Raw genomic sequence first — 24,398 nt, forward strand, 5'->3', positions numbered from 1 at the left:
ATACATACATACATACATACATACATACATACATACATACATACATATATACTAGCTCTGCTACATAATATATACATACAAATAGTGGCCTACTACACACAAGAGTACAATTATTTGGTTTCAGTTCCTCAACCATGTAGAAATAATAATACAAAATGTCAACAAGCAAAGTAATATGTTAAATTAATAGCTATTACAGGTATATTATATACAGTAACATTATGAGGACTGCAAGGCTGCTCCTTGATTAATTGAATAGCCACAATGTAAACAAGCCCCCAGGGACTTTTGTGTTATCCTTTTAACCACAGCCTTTCTTATATATATCCATGCTTTTAACAATCATTGTAAAATCGTACCACTGCACTGTTTACAAACTGTCAATAAAGTATTCAATAATAATAATTAAAAAAACGTGCACAGAGCAGCCAGCTGGTCGAGGAGGATGACCGATGGCATCGAGCTGCTCCACTGACCCAGTTGGATCGGTTTACACAGCGGTTCCGCATTCCATTGCTTCGGCCTGGCCACAGAGCAGAGCAAAGAGAGAGAGAGAGAGAGAACACATCCTGCTGAAGAATAAATACCTGGCAACTTCGTAACCAAAACCCACCGCAAAGACTGGACACATTTTTTGGCAACATAATATACACACATTTCGTAACATCTTTAGGCACCGAAAGGATGGCGATGTCTATTGTGGCAGGTTTGCGAATAGCTTGAAAAGATGAAAACGCAGCTTTTTGTGCCGAGAATGACGCAGTGTTTCGATCTTAAAGGGCGATAAGTTTACATTTAGTGCTGTTGACATAAGCAGCTCCATCCTGTGTAGGACTGAGGACTCTTAATCCGAGTCACAAGACAACACAACACACACACACACACACACACACACACACACACACACTGATCACTGTCCTGTGCTGTTATTACGGTCCTGTCTGCTGTCAACAGACCTACACATCTATCTGCTGTTTACAGGTAAGGCCTTCTTTATGCCTAAATCTCTCTAAATGTCAATTCCGCAGATTGAAATGAAACCCCCCCCCCAAAAGCCCGATTTGTATGTCGTTATACGTAGCCGATCTACAAGCTCATAGCGTGTGGAGATCAGATCTATAACTCCATCTATAACTATAAGCCCGATCGGGCTTATAGATCTGGAGCTTATAGATATAGATGGAGCTTATAGATCCGCTATTTTTCGCCTGCTGAGTCAGACAACACTAATATGTTGCTTTGCCCCATATAAAGGTATGCCTAAATATTATGGTCTTCTTCTTATTGTAATCATTTTTTTGGGGGGTGGGGGTTGTGGATCGTGCTGGTTAAGTTATAAAACAATGTTGTATTTATTTATTTATTTTTCAATGTTTTTAAATTTTTGTATTGACAATCTTGCAGTACAAATAATTCAGGTAATCAACCAGCACATACTTGAACATGAGTTATAAAACAAAGGTTTTTCAGCCGTGGCTGGTGGTGACTGACAGACTAGACTGGCTACAGTGTAGCAGCTGAGCTGTACGGGCTACACTCGAGTTGTTACTTTTTGTGTGTCGCTGTCTGGTTGTTGTTGGGGATACGTAGGCGCGTTACGGCGCATGCGGTGACCTATCGAATACTGTGGACTGGCCACAGTATTCGGTCGAGGTCGTTTGGGGCCATTTCGGTGGAATTGCGTTGCTATGGCATGTGGGACAGCTTGGGTTCAAGTTTATTTCTTTGCTATTGATATTCATCACAGACTGCAACAGTAAATAAATAAACTTGGACCATGGTTCATCGCCATGCTGGCTTGTGGTGGTGGACATTTTTGTCAAAATATTGTTTTTGCCATTGACATGCAAATGAGCTGACAATAATATTACCAGAAACACATAAAGAGCTGGCCCTGAATGACCATAACACGTCTGTAACTCTGAGAATGTACAAGGCAGGGTCCATTTGGTTCCATTTGTACACTCAGAATTATGTTTGAAAAGAAAATAAAACGTTTGAAAACCACTCACTGTACTAGTGGACTCCTAATGTGCCATACATAGTGTCATAGTAAATCAGTGTCATACATATTCTGAAGAAATCCTGGAGACTGGCATTCAGCAATTGGGTCTTATGATCTTATGATGTGTAAAAACAAAATCAAAATGTTTCCACGGACAAGGCCAAGTCTTGCCACGGACACATTTGTCCTTGTATTGATGACCCCTACCCCTGACTTGGACCCATATTTGTGATGTCAAGTATGAAAAAGGTTCTATAGCCATCACAGCATTACAGGTGTACATAAGTGGGCGAGTACAAACTTGTAGTTTTCCAGTAAAGTGAAGAATAGAGATTGAAACAAGAGCAAGAAAAACATTGATAGAAAGAGATCTTCAAATAAAATGCTCCTGAAATGAGTAGAGTGAAGAAGAATATACAGCATATTTACATATAGCAGTAACAGGTATGTATGTGAGGTTAAAATCGCAGCAGATGCAGATGTGTACAAGACATATAAATAGTCTTATGTTTGTTTGTTTGTTTATTTGTTTATTTTCACTCACAAACTGATTAAAAAGATACACATGGATTAAGTAGAATGTGAGGGCACTCTCCTCCGGGAAGTTGGTGAGACAGTAGACTAGTCTGCATAAAATAAAGTAATCAACATGAGGAAAGTAATGTGCAGAGGATCTAGTGAAATCTATGATATTGCTCAATGTGTTTCACTTCTCCTCTTTCTCTGCTAAATACTGTATACAGTCTTGACCACTGTTTGCACATGTTTGTGTCACGGACACATTTTTGTTTTAAAAAATATATTATTTGAAAAGATTTTTAAAAAGTAAAAACATTTTCAAGAGGATTTCATAAATACAAAATTAAAAAATCTTAAATGCCATAAATACATGAAAAAAAAAACCTTCAGTGAGCTTGTAGATTGGCTATTTTCACTAGTTTGGGTTCCGTGGAGAAATCAAATCTTTATTTTGAGTCTCCAGCTAAAAAGTTTGGGAACCACTGGCGTTGAGTACACAATGCACTGTTAGCTAGAGCTGTTCCTTATTTTTTTATGTAACAAAACAAAAATAACTAACAGACTTGCACATCCACATCCACACACATGAATGACCTCTCACTTCTTTATATCAAAAATAAGAAACAGTAAAGGCCTACATAATATCTAACAGTAAATGTGCAGTCATGAATATGTAGCAAGTAGAAGCTGAGTGAGCATCATAATATTTAATATATTCCACTATATACTTATTGCCACAGTCACACATTAATATAGAAAAGGTTAAATCCAATAGGAGTATAGATTTTCCTTCCTCAGTTTGCAAAAGTCTTTACTTTGTAGGGCATTTTGACGCAACGGCGACCCCCGGTGGTCACACAATTCGACAGGTCAACCAATGCGACGTAACAGCTTAAATAATTGCTCAACTTCCAATGAAGTGACGATGATTTTCGCCAGTATTGACCGTGTGTGTGGGTGTGCGTGGGGTGGGGGTCGTTTGTGGGAAGTGAAGTATGTATGCCTAATAACATCCTCAAAATGCTAAATGTTAAAGAGTGAATTCAGTTCAAAGCACAGTGCATCAGTCTCTCTGTTACTGTCTGTTGCCTCCTGTCCTCTCCTCTTCAAACATGTTTCAGTTTTGGAAGAGCATGTATCTAAAATATACACCTGAATTGATCAAAGGTTTGATAACAGCTATTGTATCCGTTTCAATTGTATTAATTTATTTACTTGTTTATTTTTTTTAATACAAATGAACATTTTCTTCTTCTGCCAACAGACCACATAGGGATGGATAATGCTGGATACCGCACAGGGAGCTTTGAGGGCCTTCATCACTCCAGTGATGATGATGAACTGGTGGACATAGCAGGGGCCACTTTGGACTTCTCCTCCACAGATGACGTTCCACCCCTGAGCTCAGGTAGGCCTACTGGAGGCGGTTTTTGAGTGGTGCCAACCACTCCTACATTTGACAGTGTGTGTGTGTCTGTCCGTCCGTCCGTCGTATGTTTGAGCACGGCCTCAACAGCTGCAGCTGATTGCAACACAAGGATGCAACCAGTTACACTAATTCAAAGGCACCACTCTCTTCACACTGGGTGTGATCTTTTTTAACCCAGATAAAGACCTGAGGCTGATTCGACAAATGCCTTCTAAATCAGTTGCTCTCAAACTTTTTCCGTGCCAAGGACCCCCAAATTGATATGTATTTGGACCTCTCCATCTGAAAATGTTTTCTGCTAGGGACTCCCAGAAGAGAAGATTTGTGTTAGAATATTCAAAATTATTTTCAAACACTTTCAAGATCTTTCAGATGTACAAGCACTATGTGACGTGCTGTGAGTTGTAGATCTGTTGTTTTTGAATAGCCAAAGCTAAAATCTAAAATGACACAGATGCTTTCCCGGTTTTAATGGGTTAAAACAATTACAGTGGTGTAAAGAGTTTTGTTAAATATGTCTATATTCCGATAGCAATCATTGCTATTGAGTGTTTGTTGAGTGTCTCCAGCTATGTACATAGCTAACATACATTTCTATGCCAGGATAACAAATTACCATACAGGATACAGCGATAAGTGAAACTGGAAGTGATGAATCAAAAAGAATAAACAGACAAAATTGGCATGCGAGGAGTTTGTATTGTAACATGGCTTTACTCATATACTGTACGTGCAGTGCGTTGAATTCTCCTGCGGCGCTTACTGAGCTGCTAGGCTAATTCTTCTGCTAAAAATACTTTAGCCAAGTACAGACCCCTGGGGGAGCCCGGTCAACAAATGATAGGTCAAGTGGTTTATAGACACACATTTTGGGCCAAATGTCTCTTATCCGGGACAACCAGTGGCCGTGTAATAACATGGACAGAAGTTGTGTGTTTGAGAGTCCAGAGTGTCAGTTAGTTCTTAGACGTGGTTATCTTCTGATAAGCTGTATCTTTTGTGTGTGTGTGTGTGTGTGTGTGTGTGTGTGTGTGTGTGTGTGTGTGTGTGTGTGTGTGTGTGTGTGTGTGTGTGTGTGTGTGTGTGTGTGTGTGTGTGTGTGTGTGTGTGTGTGTGTGTGTGTGTGTGTGTGTGTGTGTGTGTGTGTGTGTGTGTGTGTGTGTGTGCCTCAAATGAAAAGGCTGTGGTCACACTCTTGTGAATCATCAGTTGCTCCATTGTTCCTCTGTCTGTCTCCAGTTCTCTCTTCTCTGTCACACATGCATACACAATTAACACATGAGGGGAGCCTACTCTTGTCTGTCTCTCTCTCTTTACCCCACAGTCACAAAAATGTGTTGTACTTTTTCCAGACAGCTAGCACATCAAGCAGATTATTTATACTATCTGGTCCTGTCATAGAAACACTCGGGTCGAACGTCAGATATTATTACAGCCTTTTTAAAAGTCAGTTCTAGTACACTTGTGCTTCCACTAAAGTAATCTTTCGAATCTTATCTTTTTTTAATCTAATCTTTTCGGCCAAGCCAGAAGAGGGTCTCTGTGTGTGTGTGTGTGTGTGTGTGTGTGTGTGTGTGTGTGTGTGTGTGTGCTAATCTCGCAAACCACTGGACCAATCGGGGGTGAATTTCATGTGAATGCTGGCAGTCAGTCAAGGAAGTAAATCCTCAATTTCTCCCCACATTGTTTATACTTTTTGAAATATTTAACATGACACTGGGCTGGAAACTTTGCCAGAATATGGAGATTGGATTGACGTCATAATACTGGGCAGTGCTGTAAAGTAACTAAGTACATTTACTTAAGTACTGTACTTAAGTAAAAGTTTTAAGTACTTTTACTTTTCTGGAGTAGGCTATTTCCAATTTTCAATACTTTTACTTCTACTCCACTACATCTCAGAGGCAAATGTTGTACTTTTACTCCACTGCAATTATTTGAAAACTTTAGTTACAAGTTACTTTGTAGATTTTGATTATCATTACAAAACCAAACCACCACTTCAGCCCTATTTAAACTTTGGCTATTGAAAATAGCCGATCTACAAGCTCACAGCGCGTCGCATCGTGACGCGTTGTGAGCTTGTACATCGGCTATTTTCAAAACATTTTAGACATGATAACTTGTGAAATGGTCTGCATAACGAGTACTTTTTGATTAGTTCATTGATTACCGGACTTTTACTTTACTACAGAGTATTTCTGCATTGCAGTATTGATACTTTTACTTAAGTAAAACATTTGAGCACTTTTTCCATCACTGGTGCTGAGATCATAAATCACTGATGTCATAGACTGTCCAAGATCCACATGGAAGCCGCACAGGTTATTAGACCCTGTCTTGGTCTAATGTGACACCTCTCAGGGTTGCCCGGTTACTGCTGATGTCACGCCGATCATAGATATTAGAAACCTAGATACCTCATTGGCCTCTGCAGTTCATTGGGGCGACTTGTATCGCAATACACACGGCTCTTCCGCCCTGCACGGCTGCACCTGCCACTCAAAGTGACTACTGGCCAATCACAGCGCTCACAGCGCGTTGACTACTGGCCAATCACAGTGCGTCTTTTCCGGGACTTGTCATGCAATGGTTCTCAACCAGTGGTCCGGGAACCACCAGTGGTCCTTGAGGGGGTTCCAGGTGGTACCCAGCTAAATGATGGAGAGTTGATAACCAAATGGACCCTTATATAGATCTTTAAATCTTGAGTATAACATTTCACACTGTCAAGAGTCAAATTGTTGTTAAACATCTACATTACTTACTAAACAAGTACACAATTAGAGAACGTAAATAATTGTTATTTTGACAACATCTAATCGAATGATAACATTCTAAGTTTTGGGTGTGAGAGGCTAAAGCTTATCAAACGGTGGTCCGTGACTCAAATGCTGAATAAATAATGGACCTTGTCACCTTGATATGAAAAAGGTTGAAAACCACTGCTCTAATGCATTTACGTCCATTGAAGCAGACGGTCTCTCCACAATTAAAATCATCACAACTCCCTGAATTTTCAACCTATTTTCAAGCGGTAAAGTTTGTCACAAATGCGAGACATGGAGTTATGGATCCAGTAGGCGTAGGCCTATATTTGGTTACATCTAAATTGCATATTTTCATACCAAAATACTTTCAAGTAACAGTAATAGTCACAAAATATTTTTGTCTCCATTCACTGACAGACTACATGAAATATGCTGGCCACATTGCAGAATTGCCTTTATCTAACATCCTTCATGTTAGCTATTCAGGTCAGAACAGAGCTATCAACTTTGAAAGACTGAAATAATTGTTCATTTGAGAATTTTCTCTTCCAAAAACAGCAACTATAAATGAAAAGTCTGTGTTCCATATTTTAATGGCACTGAAAGTATAACATATAACACAAATACTCCAAGACAGCCAAAAGAATATCATTCCAAAGTCACAGAGCAGAATATCATAATGGCAATAAAGATAAAATAATACCAGAAGCATATCATTTTCTAGCCATGGTTCACGTGACGCTTGTATACGGGCTAATCATTTTCCACACGAAGCGACCATGTCTTATTTGAATTTCACAAATAGAGTGTGGAGTTTGCCAAGTTCCAACTAACTAGATGCTGCGCACAGCTGCTGCCTCTTAAAGGGTTAAAAGCTGGGTTACAAAATGACCCGCCCCCACCTGCCTCTGATTGGCCTACCGAACTTCCGCGTGTGTGACGCACACGGCAGCCCTGCAGAAGCAGGAAGCGCGCCCGAGATACAGACGCTTCAGAGCCGAATGAGGCGTCTACCTTTATATGTCTATGACGCCGATGCCCGTCCTGCCCTAGTCTAAACAGGAAGTGCTCTGCCAAGGCCAAGAAGGGACAGGCACAGCATGTCCTGTGGTTTTCACAGCAAAACAAATGCCCATGGGAATCATTTCAGATTTGCAGAGAGGATGAGTTGCGTCAGGCTGTTGTGAAATTAGTTTTGTGAGTTGTCATGGGATATGCCAAGTGTGTCATATCATAAAAATATTTAACCATGTTGGTTAAAAAACTTGAAAGTGTGAGAACTAGGCTACTGATTTAGAAGGCATTTGTAGAAATGGCATCAGGTCTTTTAATGGGCTAAATCATGACTATACAAAAGAGTAGCATGAGATGTCAACCAATGAACTGCATCTGCCTGGTGGTGACTGCTGAAGTGCTGATGACATTATTACATTTCAGTAATGCTTCCTCATTGCAACATTTCAGTCCAGTGTGCTTCCGTTCCTTACTAAAGGGCAGTGCTGCTACCAGCCATTAGGTCTGCCCGGTTATGACGGACTGATTTCATTGTACATCGATATCCGATTGTCCAGGTCGCCCGGTTATGACCGATGTCATTGTAAACGTCGTTATCAAAGTATTATAATCATTTTTCAGAATGTCCAGGTCGCCCGGTTAATGAGCAGTGGTGTAAAGTAACTAAGTACATTTACTCAAGACAAGTACTGTACTTAAGTACACTTTTAAGGAATTTTTAAGTTACTGGAGTATTCACCATTTTCAATACTTATACTTCTACTCCACAACAATTATTTGACAACTTTAGTTACTAGTTACTTTAGATTATTATCACAAAACATAAAATTAACCACTTCAGCCCTATATACATTTCGGCCATTTGAAAATAGCCGATCTACAAGCTCACAATGCGTCGCATCGCGACGCATTGTGAGCTTGTAGATCTGCTATTTTCAAAAGATTTCTATACATTTGAAAACTTGTGAAATGGGACATTCTGCACGAAGAGTGCTTTTACTTTTGGTACTTTAAGTATATTTTGATGCCTATACTTTTGTACTTTTACTCAAGTAAATCTTGATAACTGGACTTTTACTTGTAATTTTTCGACCACTGGTTATGAGTGATGTCATTGTGACATCATCATCGTCAGAATATTGTAACAGCATTCATTATGAGAAAGTCTGGGTTGCCCGCTTATGACTGAATCACTGATGCCATTTGTGACATCATCAGAATGTCAGAGTGTACCAGACTCCACACAAGAAGATAGGCCATGAAGAATTCTCATGCATTGTCTTTTGAAAAGTGAGGGTGTGATTTGTCTTTAATCTGTAAAAAGGCCATTTAATCCTTGCACACCATGGAAGAAAATAGAAGATGACTGGACTCTAGTAGCATCCCTATTCTGGGGCGAAGATGTATAGTGTAGAGGGAAAACAGGAGTGTTCTTACTAACCCTGGGGGAATATGGAAAACTAAGTACATAGGTTTGAGGCAACAGTGGCATATGCTGTATGAGGGTTCATCCCAAAGCCCACTCCCTATAGCAGCCCGTGAAAGACTGATTTGAAGGTTCTTTTTGTATAGCAAAAAATAACTCGAACCAAAAGAGATGCAAAGCCGATGTTTATTCCATTCAAGTATTAATATCTTTGGCATTAATTCAGGCGCTGAGGATAATTTATTGGGGATAAATGAAAAAATTAAGAGATCCCCCAAAGAGAGAAGAGTTAGACCCACTTACCATCTTTAATGGAGAAGGTTGCAATGATTCAAATTGATTAGTTCCTCCCTGAAGTAACTCTTAAGAGCTTTTTAATAATCTACCACCACCACCATGGTTCTGTTGGCAATGGCAGACGTTGCCTCAGCCCGAAAAGCTTAGGGATCAAACAAGGACATATTGTGAGAGATAATCAACGTTCTTGATCAGATAAATTCAAGACCGTTTGATGGCAGTGGCGTTTGTGCGCATAAGGCTTTTTAATGGGACCTTGGCGTGACTTTTTATTTCCTGTCATTTAGTGTGCTAACTCACCCTCTTCCTTCCTCGCCTTTTTCCTCTTGAGCTGAATGGAAACAGCCCTGAGGAGCTGCAACCGCTCATTAGCGTGCGTGCAAACGGCCACATGAACGAGCTCAACCGTGAGCAGGAGAAGAGTTTGCTGAAGTCGTCCTGGCTGCCGCCCACCGTACATAGGGAAAGGTCTCCACAGTCAAAATCATATCGACAGGTGGAACTTATTGTGACTGAACTTATTGTATCTGCATAAATAACAGCATAATCACAGCAGTAAAGCTGATCGTGCAGCTTAGCTTTTAACCCATTTCAATCTGGGAATGCATCTGTGTCATTTTAGTCATATTCAAAAATAGCAGATATACAAGCTCAAGGTGCGGCACTGAGTGCCACGCTATGAGTTTGTAGATCTGCTATTTTTTTTTTTAATCATGAAAATGTGTGCAAATCTTGGAATATATATATATTTTAAAGTGAACATTTTTAACTCAAATATTTGCTTATGGGGGTGCCTGGAACTAAATATTTTGAGATGGGGGGGGGGTCAGCGGCGGGTCCTTGACATGAAAAAGTTTGAGAACCACTGATATTAATCCAACATACAGTTTTCAGAAAACTGCATTGCCCTTTGTCGGACAAACCAGGCAATTAACAGTTTTTTTCACTTTATCCACTCACTATCATCCATCCATTCTCATACTATCACTGCAAAGTTTACGTGCATGATTAAAGGGCAGTCGTGCTATTTTGAGGCAGCAAACGTGTAACTTAACACGAATGAGGACCGGCGTACTTTCAATAAATAATGATAGTATAAATATTCCTACTTACGCACTGAATGGGATACAATGCCACTGTAAGTCTTTGATTCTAGGTAGATATCAACATTATTGAAATGGACAAAGAGGGCTTTTTAAATATTGACCAAAGTATCTCACATACTTCACGGTTTACAGTAGCCCCATTGATTTTCCCGGAAAAGTCTGATTCAAGTTATGTTGACTTTGCCTCAAAATGTTTGAACTGGTTAACGTAACGTTCAAAAGTATTTGCTTTTGTGATAGCAGTCCTTGTGATACAGTAGGTCTCCTGAGGCAAGAGGAAGTAAAGAGAGAGATTTTTTTTTTTTGACTTAACTGAAAACAACTTTCATTTAATCCATTAAGACCTGGAACGCAACTATGTAATTCTAAGATTTCTTTGGCTATTCAAAAATAGCAGATATACAAGCTCATAGAGCGGCACCAAGTGCTGAGCTATGAGCTTGTAGATCTGCTATCTTTTTAAATATCGTGGAAAATTCGTGCAAATCTTTGAATTTGAATGTTTTAAAGCGAACATTGTTAACTCCGATCTCTGCTTCTGGGGGTCCCCGGAACAACATATTTTGAGATGGGGGGTCCGCGGCGAAGTACATATCATTTTCTGGGTCCTTGACATGGAAAAGTTGGAGCACCACTGATATAGCAACATACTGTTAAATGGTAAATGGTGCATTTATATAGCGCTTCTATCCGAAGCGCTTTACATTGATTGTGCCATTAACCCATTCACACACACATTCATACACCAATGGCGGAGGAAACCATGCAAGGCACCAACCTGCTCATCGGGAGCAATTAGGGGTTCAGCGTCTTGCTCAAGGACACTTCGACACTAACTCTAGGGGAGCGCCCCAGCCCGGGATAGAACTGGGAACCTTGCGGTTTTCCAGTTCACTCTACCCGGCCACTCTACCCCTGAGCCCCCGATTTAGAAAACATTTTTAGATATGTATTTGGCCACGGACCCCCATCTCAAAATGTTTTGTTCAAGGGACCACCAGAAGCAAAGATTTGAGTTACAAAGGTTCGCTATAAAAAATATATATATTCAAAGATTTGCACAACTTTTCAAGATAAATAGCAGATCTACAAGCTCATAGCGTGACACTCAGTGCTTGTATATCTGCTATTTTTAAATAGCCAAAGAAATCTAAAATGACACAGATGTGTTCCCGGATTGAATGGGTTAAAATGATAACTTGAGCATGAGCTTGTACACTTTTCTGTTGCGACGTGGGATATGGAAGTGTGCAACCACAGTGTTTTGGTTAGCTCAAGTCTGACTAATAACTATAAGGTTTCAGTTCTCTGTGCAGAGTGCAGACTCAGGGATTGGTTCTTACTTGGCTGCAGGAGGGTGGCAGGTGTCAAATTATGTCTGGGCAATATTATCGTTTTATCAATATCTTGATATAAGACTAGACACGTCGTCTGGGATATTGTGATATGGGCAAAGTGTTGTCTTCTTCTGGTTTTAATCACTTAAGCCTTCTTTTGTACTTTAAAATGTTTTCAATATTTCTCAAATATCACAAATGGCAGATCTACAATGTCGCAACTCATTGTGGGCTGGTAGATTTTAGCATTTTTTTTTTAAATCAACAAAAAGTGAAAGAGAAAATTGATATCTCACATTACAAAAATATCATCACAATAAAGGTAACAAATATTGTGATTATTTGATTTTTGTTTATATCGCCTAGCCAGATGTATCGCTCCTGCCAAGCCTGACATGATGCAGTTGACCAAGGCATTGACTGCCAAAATTCCTGGATTGCTGAACTATTACCTTTTGCTATGGACTCTCTTGATAACATTCCGTTTGTCTAGGACAGAACATTTATAATAATCGATAAAGCGACGATAGAACAAATATAAAATAGTCTTTCTTCTGACTTCTTCCTCTCCTCTCCACATCTTCCACCCCTCCAGACCCAGAAACCCCTTAATCCCTCTGTTGTGGAAATGTGTTCTTTATTTAGCCTGCCATTTACACTTTAACCGTTGTCAACACCGTCTAATGATTGACCAGCAGTGTGACAACTAGTGTCAACACCCTCACCTACACTGTGACTCTCTCATCATGGAGCATTACAGCCAGTGGTGTAAAGTACATTTACTCAAGTACTGTACTTACATACAATTTGAGGCATTTTGACTTTACTGGAGTAATACATTAACCACTTCAACCCTATATACATTATATAGCCGATCTACAAGCTCACAATGTGACATTATGCATAACATTATGCATAATGAGTACTTTCTACTTTTGGTAGTTTAAGTACATTTTGATACCAATACTTTTGTACTTTTACTCAAGTACATTTTGAGTATTTCTACATTGCAGTACTGATTCTTAAAAAAAATAAATAAGTACTTCCACCACTGATTACAGCTGTGTTCATCAGCCACATGGTCAGCTCAGGCCAGCGGAGGAAACGGAGGAATAAATCTAACAAAGGATGAAAAGATTTCGAGGGGGGGGGATAATGGTATGGATGCAGAATAGGAGTTTCTGGCACAATGTCACGTACTTCCAATTTAGTGCACGGAGAAAAGAGGAAAAAAGGGTCTAATGAGGTCAACACTCCAGCATATAGAACAACGTTATTGTTAGAACAGCGCGTTTTGGCCTGTGGCCTTTGATTACCCTGATGACTCACAAAAGCTGTTGAAAATATGCACTTTTTTTTTAAAGCTTTACTTAATCCAGACAAGGATTTTAGCTGAGCACCTCTGGCACGCCTGTTATTTTTTAACAGCACTTTACGGCTTCACACTCATAAATTACAGAATTAGGCCGGAAGATTTTAGTTTTCTTAATGTCAACATAGTAGACGAAAAGGTATGGTCCAATATACAGTAGCCAAGCCAGCTCATGATATATAGCGATATCATGACGGTAGGTCATAGAACTTCTGATTTCAGCAAGACTTGAGTGTAAAGTAATGCTCATTGCTTGGGCAGATTGAAAAAGCAATCGCTGTCACTTGCTGATGTTGTTTGAGATTATAGTGCAATGCCCTAGATTCATTACAATGATGATTTATGCGTACCAAAGCAACAGTACAAGCCACTGGGGCTCAGGAGGTAGAGTGGCCGTATGGGAATGGGAAGGTTTTCCCAGAAGGACGTTTGTCGAAGTGTTCTGGAGCAAGATACTTAAACCCTAACTGCTCCCGATGGGCAGGTTGGTGCCGTGCATGGTTTCCTCTGCCATCCGTTGGTGTGCGAATGTGTGTGCGAATGTGTGTGTGAATGGGTGAAAGTGACTAGAAAAAGAAGCTCATGCAGTTCATTTGGTGTTTGGTGTAGATAAGGTCTTACTGAAAATTAGAAATGTATTGTAGTTTTTTTATTTACTTGTTTTGAATAAAATCAAGCCAGCCTCATCCTTTAGCCTACATCTGGGAGCTACTCAATGTAATGCAAGAAAATAATATCCTTCTGGTACTTTGAATTCAACTAAGGCACATGCCTTAAATTAAACAAATTAAAAGTACCAGAAGGACAATGGAAATGGTTATTGTGAGTCTTCGTGAGCCATGTACCCGGAAAATTGCATTTATACAGACTGAGTGTGCTCGTCTTTGCTTCTACTTTGAGCTACTCCATACACGCAGTACAACTGTTGTCAGGCCAGACGATCATTAACATTGGGTATAAATGTAATATTGCGTAATTAAAGTGACCTTGCGTTTATGCGTAGCTCAGTTCTTCTGCACAAATCAAATTGAATCACGTGGACAGTGGAGTTAAACCTGATTTCTTGCAGGAACATTCGTTCTCTACTTGGTCAGTGTCTCATGACTCATTGTCCAGTAAAACAGTTAGGAATAATAAACTTTATTGCGTTACATCAGATGTCTCTTTTCAAAAAAGGTAACCCAGAATCGTCCTTAACCTTAAACGTTCCAGAACCCTTGAGGTTCTGTGATGGTTTATTTGTTTGTTTTACTTTTCCATTATAACCAGAGCTCTGTGTGTCTGTCTGTCTGTCTGTCTGTCTGTCTGTCGACAGCTAATCTCCAGCAGTCATTAAACGAAACTGGTCTTTCAGATGTTTCATATTCCATCGTGATTGGCAAAAAATGGCTTCCAAAGTTTGCAGGAGTGCTCCGTTTTTAACAAAATGCCTCAAATCATGAACACAGCATGTAATTTCCGTGAAATTTTGCACGCACATTCCCACTAGGCCGAGGAAGAAATGCCACTTGAAAATTATCAAAGCAACCTCATGGTGGCGCTATAACAGGCCAATTCGCGTTCTTACCCATAACTGCACCGATCTGTGTAAAACTTTGTATGTGCACTCCCTAGAGGTCTGGAAAACCTTTGCCCTGCATTTTTCACATCTGCCTTTTATAGACTTAAGTAAAACATTTTTTTAAATATTACTCCTTCCGATTTTATCAAAATTTCACTCAAATTGGTACACATGATCTCTATAGTCATGTGATCAAGACGGATCTCTTTGATTTTTCATATCCTGAATGGCTAAGATTCACATCTAAAGTTTGCAGTAGTGGATTGTTTTCAACAGAATGCCGCAAATCCTGAACGCAGTGTCCGATTGTGGTCAAACTTTGCACGCACATTCACACTATGTTGAGGAACAAATGCCACCCTTTTAACATTGGCCTGTTATAGCGCCACCAGCAGGTCTAATTTAGCAAAACACATTTTTGGAACAAAATGCCTCAAATCATGAATGCAGTGTCCGATTGCTGTGCAAGGCCTAAGAGGGAATGGCACCCTTTTCACATTGGCCTATTATAGCGCCACCAGGAGGCCACAATAACCTACCTGGCGGAGACCTTTTTCTAGCATTACAACTGAAGTTGTGTGTTATTCGTTTTGTCTGACCAAACAACTGAGATCTGACACTACTCTCCTACCGGGAGAAAAAAATCCAATGCAACACGACGTGATGCTTACTATGTTTCCCGGGAGGCGGCCACATTTTTCTAGGGTTTTAGATTTTGACTAGCAGAGGGAAAATAAACTGCACAAATATTGTCCAAAAGACAAGGTGTTGTCTCACAGTAAACACTCATTAAGGGGTTAAAACTTGCGTGCATGCGTGCGTCGCACAGCTGTTTGTGGTGCTGGGTGCATGGATAGGCTATGTGAATATCTTTGCACCAGTGTTAGGGTTTATCTTTGTACTAGAGGAACTTGTTTTGCACTTTCATATAACTCAAAAGTTGTGCTACAACTGGTTCCTGAAACGAGTGCACGCACCATGGAATGACACCTTTTTTGGGGGGGGAAATGCCAACTAGTTGGTGAATATGCCAACTAGAGCAGTGGTTATCAACCTTTTCTGGCTGTGACCCCCCAAAATAATCATATTTGAACTGGGGACCCCCTACCCTAACAAGCACAGATACATATTGTGAAAATAGCAGATCTGCAAGCTTGTAGATCGGCTATTTTCAAATGTTTTGCCTCTTATATTATTTGACCATTTGGCCAATGTTTAACCTGTTTTTTATTGTATAGTCTTTTTTTCTCTCTTATTTCTTCTTTTTCTTTTTTTTATTGAGGCAGTAAAAAGGTCCTTCAATTGTCACTTCACTGTCATCTGGGGACCGCCCCAAAATCATGTGGGGACCCCCCTGGGGGTCCCAACCCACAGGTTGAGAACCACTGAACTAGAGTGACAACACTGCACAGGTTTAGTTAGCAGCGATGGTCTGGTCCATCCAGGCACGCAGCTCGGTGACGCGGGCGTACACACCAGGGGAGTTGACACTGCAGTATCTACTGCCCCAGGAGACTACACCGACCAGGGTCCAGGCTCCATCCTTCTCACAGACCAGGGGCCCACCAGAGTCACCCATGCAGGTCGAGGCTCCAGAGGCTCCAGCGCAGATCATCTGGTCAGTGATATAGTCGCCCCAGTATTTCTTGCACTGCTCATTGGTGAGGAGGGGGAGAGCAGCCTGCTGGAGCAGGGCAGGGGTGGTAGAATCAGAGGGGTCGGTCAGGCCCCATCCAGTGGTCACACACACCATTGCACCGGGGAAGTTGTCACTAGTCTCAGCCACACACACTGGGGAAACACGCATGCCCAACTTGGTAGGGCTGGCCAACTTGAGCAGCTGGATGTCATTGCTGTATATTGGGGATCCGTGGAGGGGGTGCTTGAAAGCCTTTCCAACCGTCATGGTCTGGATGTCCTCTGCGTTTGAAGAGCGGTTGTGCTCGCCCAGGATCACACGTGTATCAGTTCTGATAGGGCAGTGGGCAGCGGTCACAACCCAGTTCTCGTTGATCAGGGATCCGCCACAGTAGTGGAAGCCGTCGGAAAGCTGCAAGGAGACCTGCCAGGGCCAGGAGTGAGGTACAGCCTCCTCACCGTTGACAATAAGGGAGTGTCGAGTGATTACTGGAGGGATGGCAGGCGAGCCACAGCCATACGCAGCGCCAACAAAGGCAAGGCAGTAGAGAATCCACATGTAGGCAGCCATCCTTTCAACTTGACTCTAGCAGGCTGACTGCAGCGTCCTTTATACTGGAACCCGCAGCAGTGGTGTCCGATAAGAAGTTAAGATGTCAACCCTGGTGATTTATGAAGGAGTATGGGTCTAAAGAGCCCTGTACAATGCAGAGGTATTTGAGTTGGAAGGCCAAATATCCAAGTTCGCACGGCAGCTGGATTTCCTCTTGGGAGCTGGTTGATGGTCTTGACGTTTGTAGCCTTATATATACTGTAGATAGAGGGAGATTTGGGGTAATGCTGATTGCATCTGAATTCATGGAATGACTGCAACCATTTATATAATGCTTGGCTGGATGCTCGTGACATCTTCCTGATGTCATGATAAATCAGCTATCATCAGCATGATGTCATACTGTATCTCCAAATTATGATCGTCGTGGGCGGGCTTCAATGACAATCTGTCCAATAAGGCCCTTCCTTACATGCTGTATTAACTCAAATTAAAACACCTGGGGAATCAACATTGACAACACCTGTGGAATCATGGCCTTATTTACAGCCATCCCAAAATGTATGAAGTACATTTGCTTCCTAAAAAATAGCTATTCAAAAAATAGCTGAAAACAACTTTTATATCTGCAGCTTTTATATCTGCTTGTGCCATTTTTTAAAAATGTTGACAATTTGTGCAAATCTTTGAATATATATATTATTTTAAAGCGAACATTTCAAGCGAACTCCAATCTTTGCTTATGGGGGTCCATGCAACAACACTTTTTTAGATGGGGGGGGGGGGGGGGGGGTCGGCGGCCAAAATCTTTTTTTTGGGTCTCGAGCTAAATAGTTTGGGAACTACTGAGATATAGCAATGTGTTGTACAGATTGCAGATGTAAACATGCAGTGAAGACAAGAGACAAAAAATTATGCTGCTACCCCTGACCTCTCCTACGTATTCCAAAGACCAGGCCAGTTATGACCTCTGACCCCTCCTACGTATTCCAGAGACCAGGCCAGTTATTATGACCTCTGACCTCTCCTACGTATTCCAAAGACCAGGCCAGTTATGACGAGGCAAGAACTCACTGAGGTCCTGCTGCCAGTTCCCATAGCAATCCCCCAACCTCATCAGGTCAAAGTTCATCTCACCTCACTAACCCTGGAACTTGTGTGTGTGTGTGTGTGTGTGGTGTGAGATAGTACGTTGCATAAAATAGTTGTTTTTTGAGGACATCATTAGTTTAGTGTGTACTAGACATTAGTGAGAAAAAGTGGTTGCGTAATTGAAACTTGATGCCAGCAGGAACCCCTGTGGTTTACTGCAAGATACCCAAAACTTGTCCTGCTGCCAACAATCCTCCCTCACACAACATGAAGGAACTAAGCTGTTGCAACATCATCCAGTACACTGGAATCTGTGGAGATTCTTCAGAAATGCAAGATTTGACAATTTCACACACACACACACACACACACACACACACACACACACACACACACACACACACACACACACACACACACACACACACACACACACACACACACACACACACACACACACACACACACACAGTGAGTTCTTGGCTCACCATGGTTCTTCTCTCTTATGACTTATGTTACTGGAAGCAGCGTCTGCTTTGTTCCAGGAGTAGTTGACCCACTTCCTGAGAAGGCGCTGACACTGGATCATACCGGACTGGTGTGTTTTTTTAGGGAGTGCTTTTGTACATTGTTGTCTTTTAAATGAAGAAAATCGATATGTGGCCAGGGTTTGGCCCCTAAAACATTTGAAACACTGAAAAAACACTGAAGACTGCAAAGATGAGACAACGATTTCTTCTGTGTTTGGTTTATGTAGTGTGTTTTGCTACTGTTTACCATTTCTGTATGGGTATGATATATACTGTATGAAAATGTAATGATCAGCTTGCTGCCTCTGGCTTTTGTAATGCCTTTTGAGGGGTATCTGAGTTTTCCAGTAGAGAAACTGAGGCACACGCGTTAGAGCGATAGACTGATGAAGAGACTGCTCCGGTGGGATTCAGTCTTGTATAATATTAATAGAGAAGGATGTGGAACCAGAGGTGTAGATCTTGTGTTACTCCTGTACCACATTATTAAATAGTTTTACTGCCTCGCCCTGGTCAGCCGGGACCTGATGAAGGGGAAAGGAACTGGTTGGAATAACGTGTTCCTTCCACTTCTTGTTGCAAATGCGTACTTTTACCATTTCACTAAACAAAGTTGATCCTACGACCGGACCACTTTTTAAGAGAGGGTTTCACAGAAAAACAGTCTCTCTGTAACTAATGATTATGTCCTTTTAACAATGTCCTTCCTCTAACGAGAAATTGTAACATTGGAAGTGCATTGCGTTGGAAGTGCATTGTAACGTTGAAAGTGCATTAATGCACTCTGTATTCTTTTTTTTATTCTGTAAAGAACTTTGAATTGCCCTGGTGTATGAAAAGTGCTATATAAATAAAGTTGCCTTGCCTTGCCTTGCCTTGGAACAGAAAGTAAGAGGTAGAGTTCTAGCTGCTAGCGATGCCTATAACAAAAAGTAGCATCCCCATGAAGTGATGCGGTTTCTATGGCGACTTCAGCATCACGATGAGTTGGAACCGAGCCAACGTCTTTGACTCATATCACCTTTTCATCCCAGGAATAGAAAAACTGCCTTTTAGTTGGAGCAGAATTGGGGTAGTTTTTACATTTTGGGGAGTAATGGTAATTTCAATTTAATGGCATCCATATTTTGGGCATGTCATAGATTCAAAAGATGTTATTTATTTATTTTTTCAAAATAGCTAAAATTGCTTTCTTTTAAATAGGGCTAAGCGGTTAGAAGGCCATGTAACTGCCCTTGTTGTGGCCAGTTTTCATTGTTTATTATCTGAACTGATTAAATTGAGAATGATTTGATGCATATACAGCCCTGTCCTCCAGTGCGTTGTGCATCTCACAGGAAGCACAGCCTTTCTCTCTCTCTCACAGCTAGTGAGGTCACACAGGGTCGACGACCTCAAACACACACACACACACACACACAGACACAGACACAGACACACACACACACACACACACACACTCTTTATTTCCCAACCGAAGACTTAAACGATCAGCCAATCACAGAGAGTCCTCCAAGCACACGCGCATATTAAAGTCCAGCAAATCATCATTCACTCGACAAACGCATTAGCCAATCATTACCGGTTTCCCCCTCATGTTGTCTCGTCCAATGAGAGATCGCTGACGTCACCCTATACTTCCTAGTTGAGTTCAGATGAGGGGAGGGGGGAGATATTGCCGGTGCCACTGCCAGTGTGAGTTGTAGAATTTCCTTCAGTGGCTGTTTTTTGGGGGGCACAGAATGTAAAAAAGAAAATGGACTGGGAGATCTGGAATAAGCAGATCGACGAGGATGAGGAGGATTTAGTCGAAGATCAAGTTGAAGTTGAAACCGATGGTGAGTTTAAATGGTACATGTTGCCACCACTTGTTGTTGTGCTCTGCCAGCCTGCTTATCCAGTTACTGTTCAATGGACTTTAACCCATTTAGCCCTGATACACATTTTATACGTTTGTGTACAATTCCAAGATAGGAACACCTGTGTTATTTTAGTCGTTGCTATAAGTCGCTGTTGTCTCCATATTCTAACTTATTGTGATTTTTCGTAAATGAACGCCCTACTTGATCATACTACAGCGTCACACAAAAGCATCAAAAGTAGCAGATCTACAACCTTTGCGCTGCGTTTCGAGCTTGTAGACCTGCTACGTTTGCTATTTTTGAATTTGAATCGTTTTATGCCGTCTCCTGCTGAAATGGTGGACTCTACTCTCTCTCTGTGTGTGTGTGGGGGGGGGGTATTGAGGCTTGGCAGGTTTCATTCACATTGTTTTGGTCACATGTCATGTGTGGGGGGGGGGGCTGTGTGTGTAAGAGTCTTACGTATGTTTGTGGATGTATGGTGTGTGTGTGTGTGTGTATTGCACAGGTCTGTTTAGTCCTCATAAAGGTCACCAGCAACAATCACATGATGGAGCTTATTTCCTGGTCTGGTTCACTTCATATAGTTAGTAAATCAAAGGGACACAAGTCGTATCATAGCTGTTTGAAGGTCAAGCCCTCAGTCTCAATTCATTCTACTACTTGTCACACGTTATTTCTATGACAGAGAAACCTGAATGAGAGAGTGAGTCGGTCACTTGACTTTGTTGGTCAGGTACTGTATGCCAGGAATTTTCTAATGTTACTAGTGCCAGGCAATAGATAAAAATATAAGCAATATACTGTTAGGATTTAGAAAACATTCTTAGATATGTATTTGGCCACGGACCCCCATCTCAAAATGTTTTGTTCCAGGGACCCCCCAGAAGCAAAGATTTGAGTTACAAATGTTGGCTTTAAAAAATATTTATTCAAAGATTTTCAAGATTTTTCAAAAATAGCAGATCTACAAGCTCATAGCGCGGCACTTAGCCGCGCTATGAGCTTGTAGATCTGCTATTTTTGAATAGCCAAAGAAATCTTAAAATGACACGGATGCGTCCCCGGATTGAATGGGAAAGGGGAAGAGAAAGGAGTGGTACATTTTATATAGTGCCTTTTCTCAGTCCAAAGCGCTTAATGTGCATTAAATTCATGCCAACAACACATTCACACACGAGAATGTGCGCATTGGCGGGAGCATCCACGCAAGGCACCTACCTGCTGATCGGGGGGCACTTGCTTAAGGACACTTCGAAATGCAGCCAGGAGGAGGCCGGGGGTGTGTGTAGGTAGATAGACCTTAATTGATACTGAAATGGAAATTCAGTTGTCGTGTGTGTGTGTGTGTGTGTGTGCGTGGGTGCACCTGTGCTCACAACATTTCAGACTTTGCCATCCGTTTTCAGGCAATTGCCTTGACAACATGTCTGAGAGGCTAAATCTCATCAAATGGTGGTCCGTGGCTCACATGCCAAATAAATAATGGACCTTGATATGAAAAGGATTGAAAACCACTGTGTTAGAGGGATGTCAGTCTCTTACAAGATGCAACCTGTGCTCACAACATTTGAGTTTTTTTGCCATCCGTTTCGGGCAATTGCCTTGACAACATTTTTGCCATTATGGGTGATGATGCAGTGCAGCTGCTCCTCCATGTCCTTGGCTGTATGGAACAGGATTGCTGACGTTCTCTCGCTCCATTTGGTGCTCATCCTCTCAAAACAGGAGGAGCTGAACATTCTCCTAGTGAAGTTTGTTTGGCTGACTTTACAGGAGCATCAAAAGGAGTCGCGACTCTCTTTAGCTCATTGTACTGGATAATAACGTGTTTTATCTTAACCCATTACTAAGACCTGAGGCCGAGTTCTACAAATTCCTTCTAAATCAGTAGTTCTCAAACGTTTTCGTGCCACAAGGACCCCCAAAATAATGTATGTAGCCGCGGACCCACATTTGTCGTACATGTACAGTAGTCTTACAGACTACGTTTGGCTCCTCAGTATCATTTTGCCTGTAACTATTTTCTAAATGACAGATATTATGATACATAATTGTTTTCTGTGTATATTTACACAGGACTGGGCCGGCTTATCTGCGCAAGCCGTGGGCAAGGGCATAATAAGCAGCCAGGCCCAAGGTCGGTTATACCGAGGTCTACAGCGAATGCCCAGATTATCATTTGTTTATGGCATATGTTATGAGTGGCTGAGTGAAGCATTGAACGTGTCCTCGGGCACACCTATTGTGGGCGTGGGTTATTTGCCCTCTGACTCACTCTGACCCCGACTCACCTGACTGACCCGCTCCTTTTTCCTGATCTAGGTATTGAACACCTGTGACCAATTAACGATGGGGTTGAAAGTAGGAACACTGAAGGGAGAGAGACACCAGGCAGTAGTCCGGAGGAGACTCCTCTACTCCCCATGTGTTTTTGGTTATTTTCCCTTTGTTTGTTTGTTTCCTTTCCATTTCATTCCTTTTTCCTCAACATATTTTGATTATGTTGAGTTTTGTTGTTTTAGTTTTTGCCACGAGGTTGCGGTAGTCTAGTTTTCGGTCTGATTTGTAATAGGTTAGTTGGGGTTAAAGTTTTGGTAGGTTAAGGGGAAATGCTGGGTCCGACGGCCCAGTGCCTTCCCCACCTTATGTTATCTTTGGGCTAGGACGTTTGTTTGGATTATTGTTTTCACATTTTGGCATGTTAATTTTGGTTTAATTAAAAACACAGTTTGATTGCATTTCCTGTTGTGTCGTCCATTAATGTGTTGTGGTCTCTGAGCCCTTTTTTTTTTAAACGGAGAGGCCATAACGGCGTAGCCATAGTCACAAAAACAATGACATAAGTAGCATTTGATCATCACAGCGGATGTGACACGACAACCTTCCACAGCGAGGTCACTCTACTGTTTGGGGAAACAGTGGCCCCTAGGGCACCGCTAAAGAACTATGGATACAGAGAGTGCTGAAACACGATGCTGCAGGGCACTAGAAGGAGGCACACTTCAGTGAGTCTTTACCATGGCAGAAAAGTGCTGGCAGCTCCGTATACTGTACCCTTACAGTTTAACTACATAAAAAATCCTGTTTTCCTCAAGCCATATTGTTTCATCATGTAATGTTAACCCGTTCAATCCGGGAACGCATCTGTGTTATTTTAGATTTGAGCTATAACCATTATTTTATACTTTGGCTATTCAAAAATAGCCGAGTGCCACGCTATGAGCTTGTAGATCTGCTTTTTGTGCAAATCTTTGAATATATATACTTTTAAAGCAAATATTTGTAACTAAAATCTTTGCTTCTGGGGGTCCCTGGAACAAAATATTTTACAAATGTTTGCTTTAAAAATATATATATTCAAACAAAGATTTGCACAAATGATCACGATTTTTCAAAAATAGCAGAAGCCCAAAGCGTGGCACTCGGTGCCGTGCTATGAGCTTATAGATCTGCTATTTTTGAATAGCCAAATAAATCTAAAATGACAGATGCGTTCCCGGATTGAATGGTTAAATGCTTAAACTTGTCAGTCTGTCTCATGATGACACCAAGGCAAATATGTTTCTGTTCTATAAGGCAAATAATTGGCTCATATTTTGCTCTGTGTTTAGGTTATATCAGTTGATCTTTTCTCCCAAGTTGTTATTCAACCTAATAACCTACCTCTGGGCTACATGTCTAAAGTCCACCCACACACTGGACACGAGAGAATCCTGATCATTAAACTGAAGAATGCATGACATCAGATATAAAACTTAAGATTATCTAAAGCTGCACTATGTAACTTTCCTGTTCTCTGGATTTGAACCTGGGTCTCCTGCGCAAGTGCTGACATTTGTACCACTGAACTAATAGAGCCTGTCTGCTTGCTCAGGGGAGAAAT

At 41.3% G+C, this 24,398-nt stretch overlaps 2 protein-coding genes across 2 annotated transcripts in view; one reads left to right on the forward strand and one right to left on the reverse strand.

Annotated features, from left to right (window-relative positions):
* The first annotated feature begins 558 nt into the window (after positions 1-558).
* Positions 559-24,398, forward strand: part of clcn5b (chloride channel, voltage-sensitive 5b) — a 60,515-nt gene continuing 36,675 nt past the window's right edge. The window contains exons 1-2 of the mRNA XM_080451682.1: positions 559-981; positions 3,789-3,932. Coding sequence (XP_080307808.1) covers positions 3,800-3,932 — 133 coding nt within the window. The 5' untranslated portion in view covers positions 559-981; positions 3,789-3,799. The remainder of the gene's footprint in view (positions 982-3,788; positions 3,933-24,398) is intronic.
* On the reverse strand, positions 16,252-17,046 carry LOC308102118 (chymotrypsin A-like; the record flags this gene model as incomplete). Its single annotated transcript, XM_080451721.1, has 1 exon — positions 16,252-17,046. The coding sequence occupies one exon, from the start codon at positions 17,044-17,046 to the stop codon at positions 16,252-16,254; it is 795 nt and encodes a 264-aa protein (XP_080307847.1).

The sequence above is a fragment of the Gymnoscopelus braueri genome (assembly GCF_963280865.1).
Source record: "Gymnoscopelus braueri genome assembly, chromosome: 15".
Taxonomy (NCBI): domain Eukaryota; kingdom Metazoa; phylum Chordata; class Actinopteri; order Myctophiformes; family Myctophidae; genus Gymnoscopelus; species Gymnoscopelus braueri.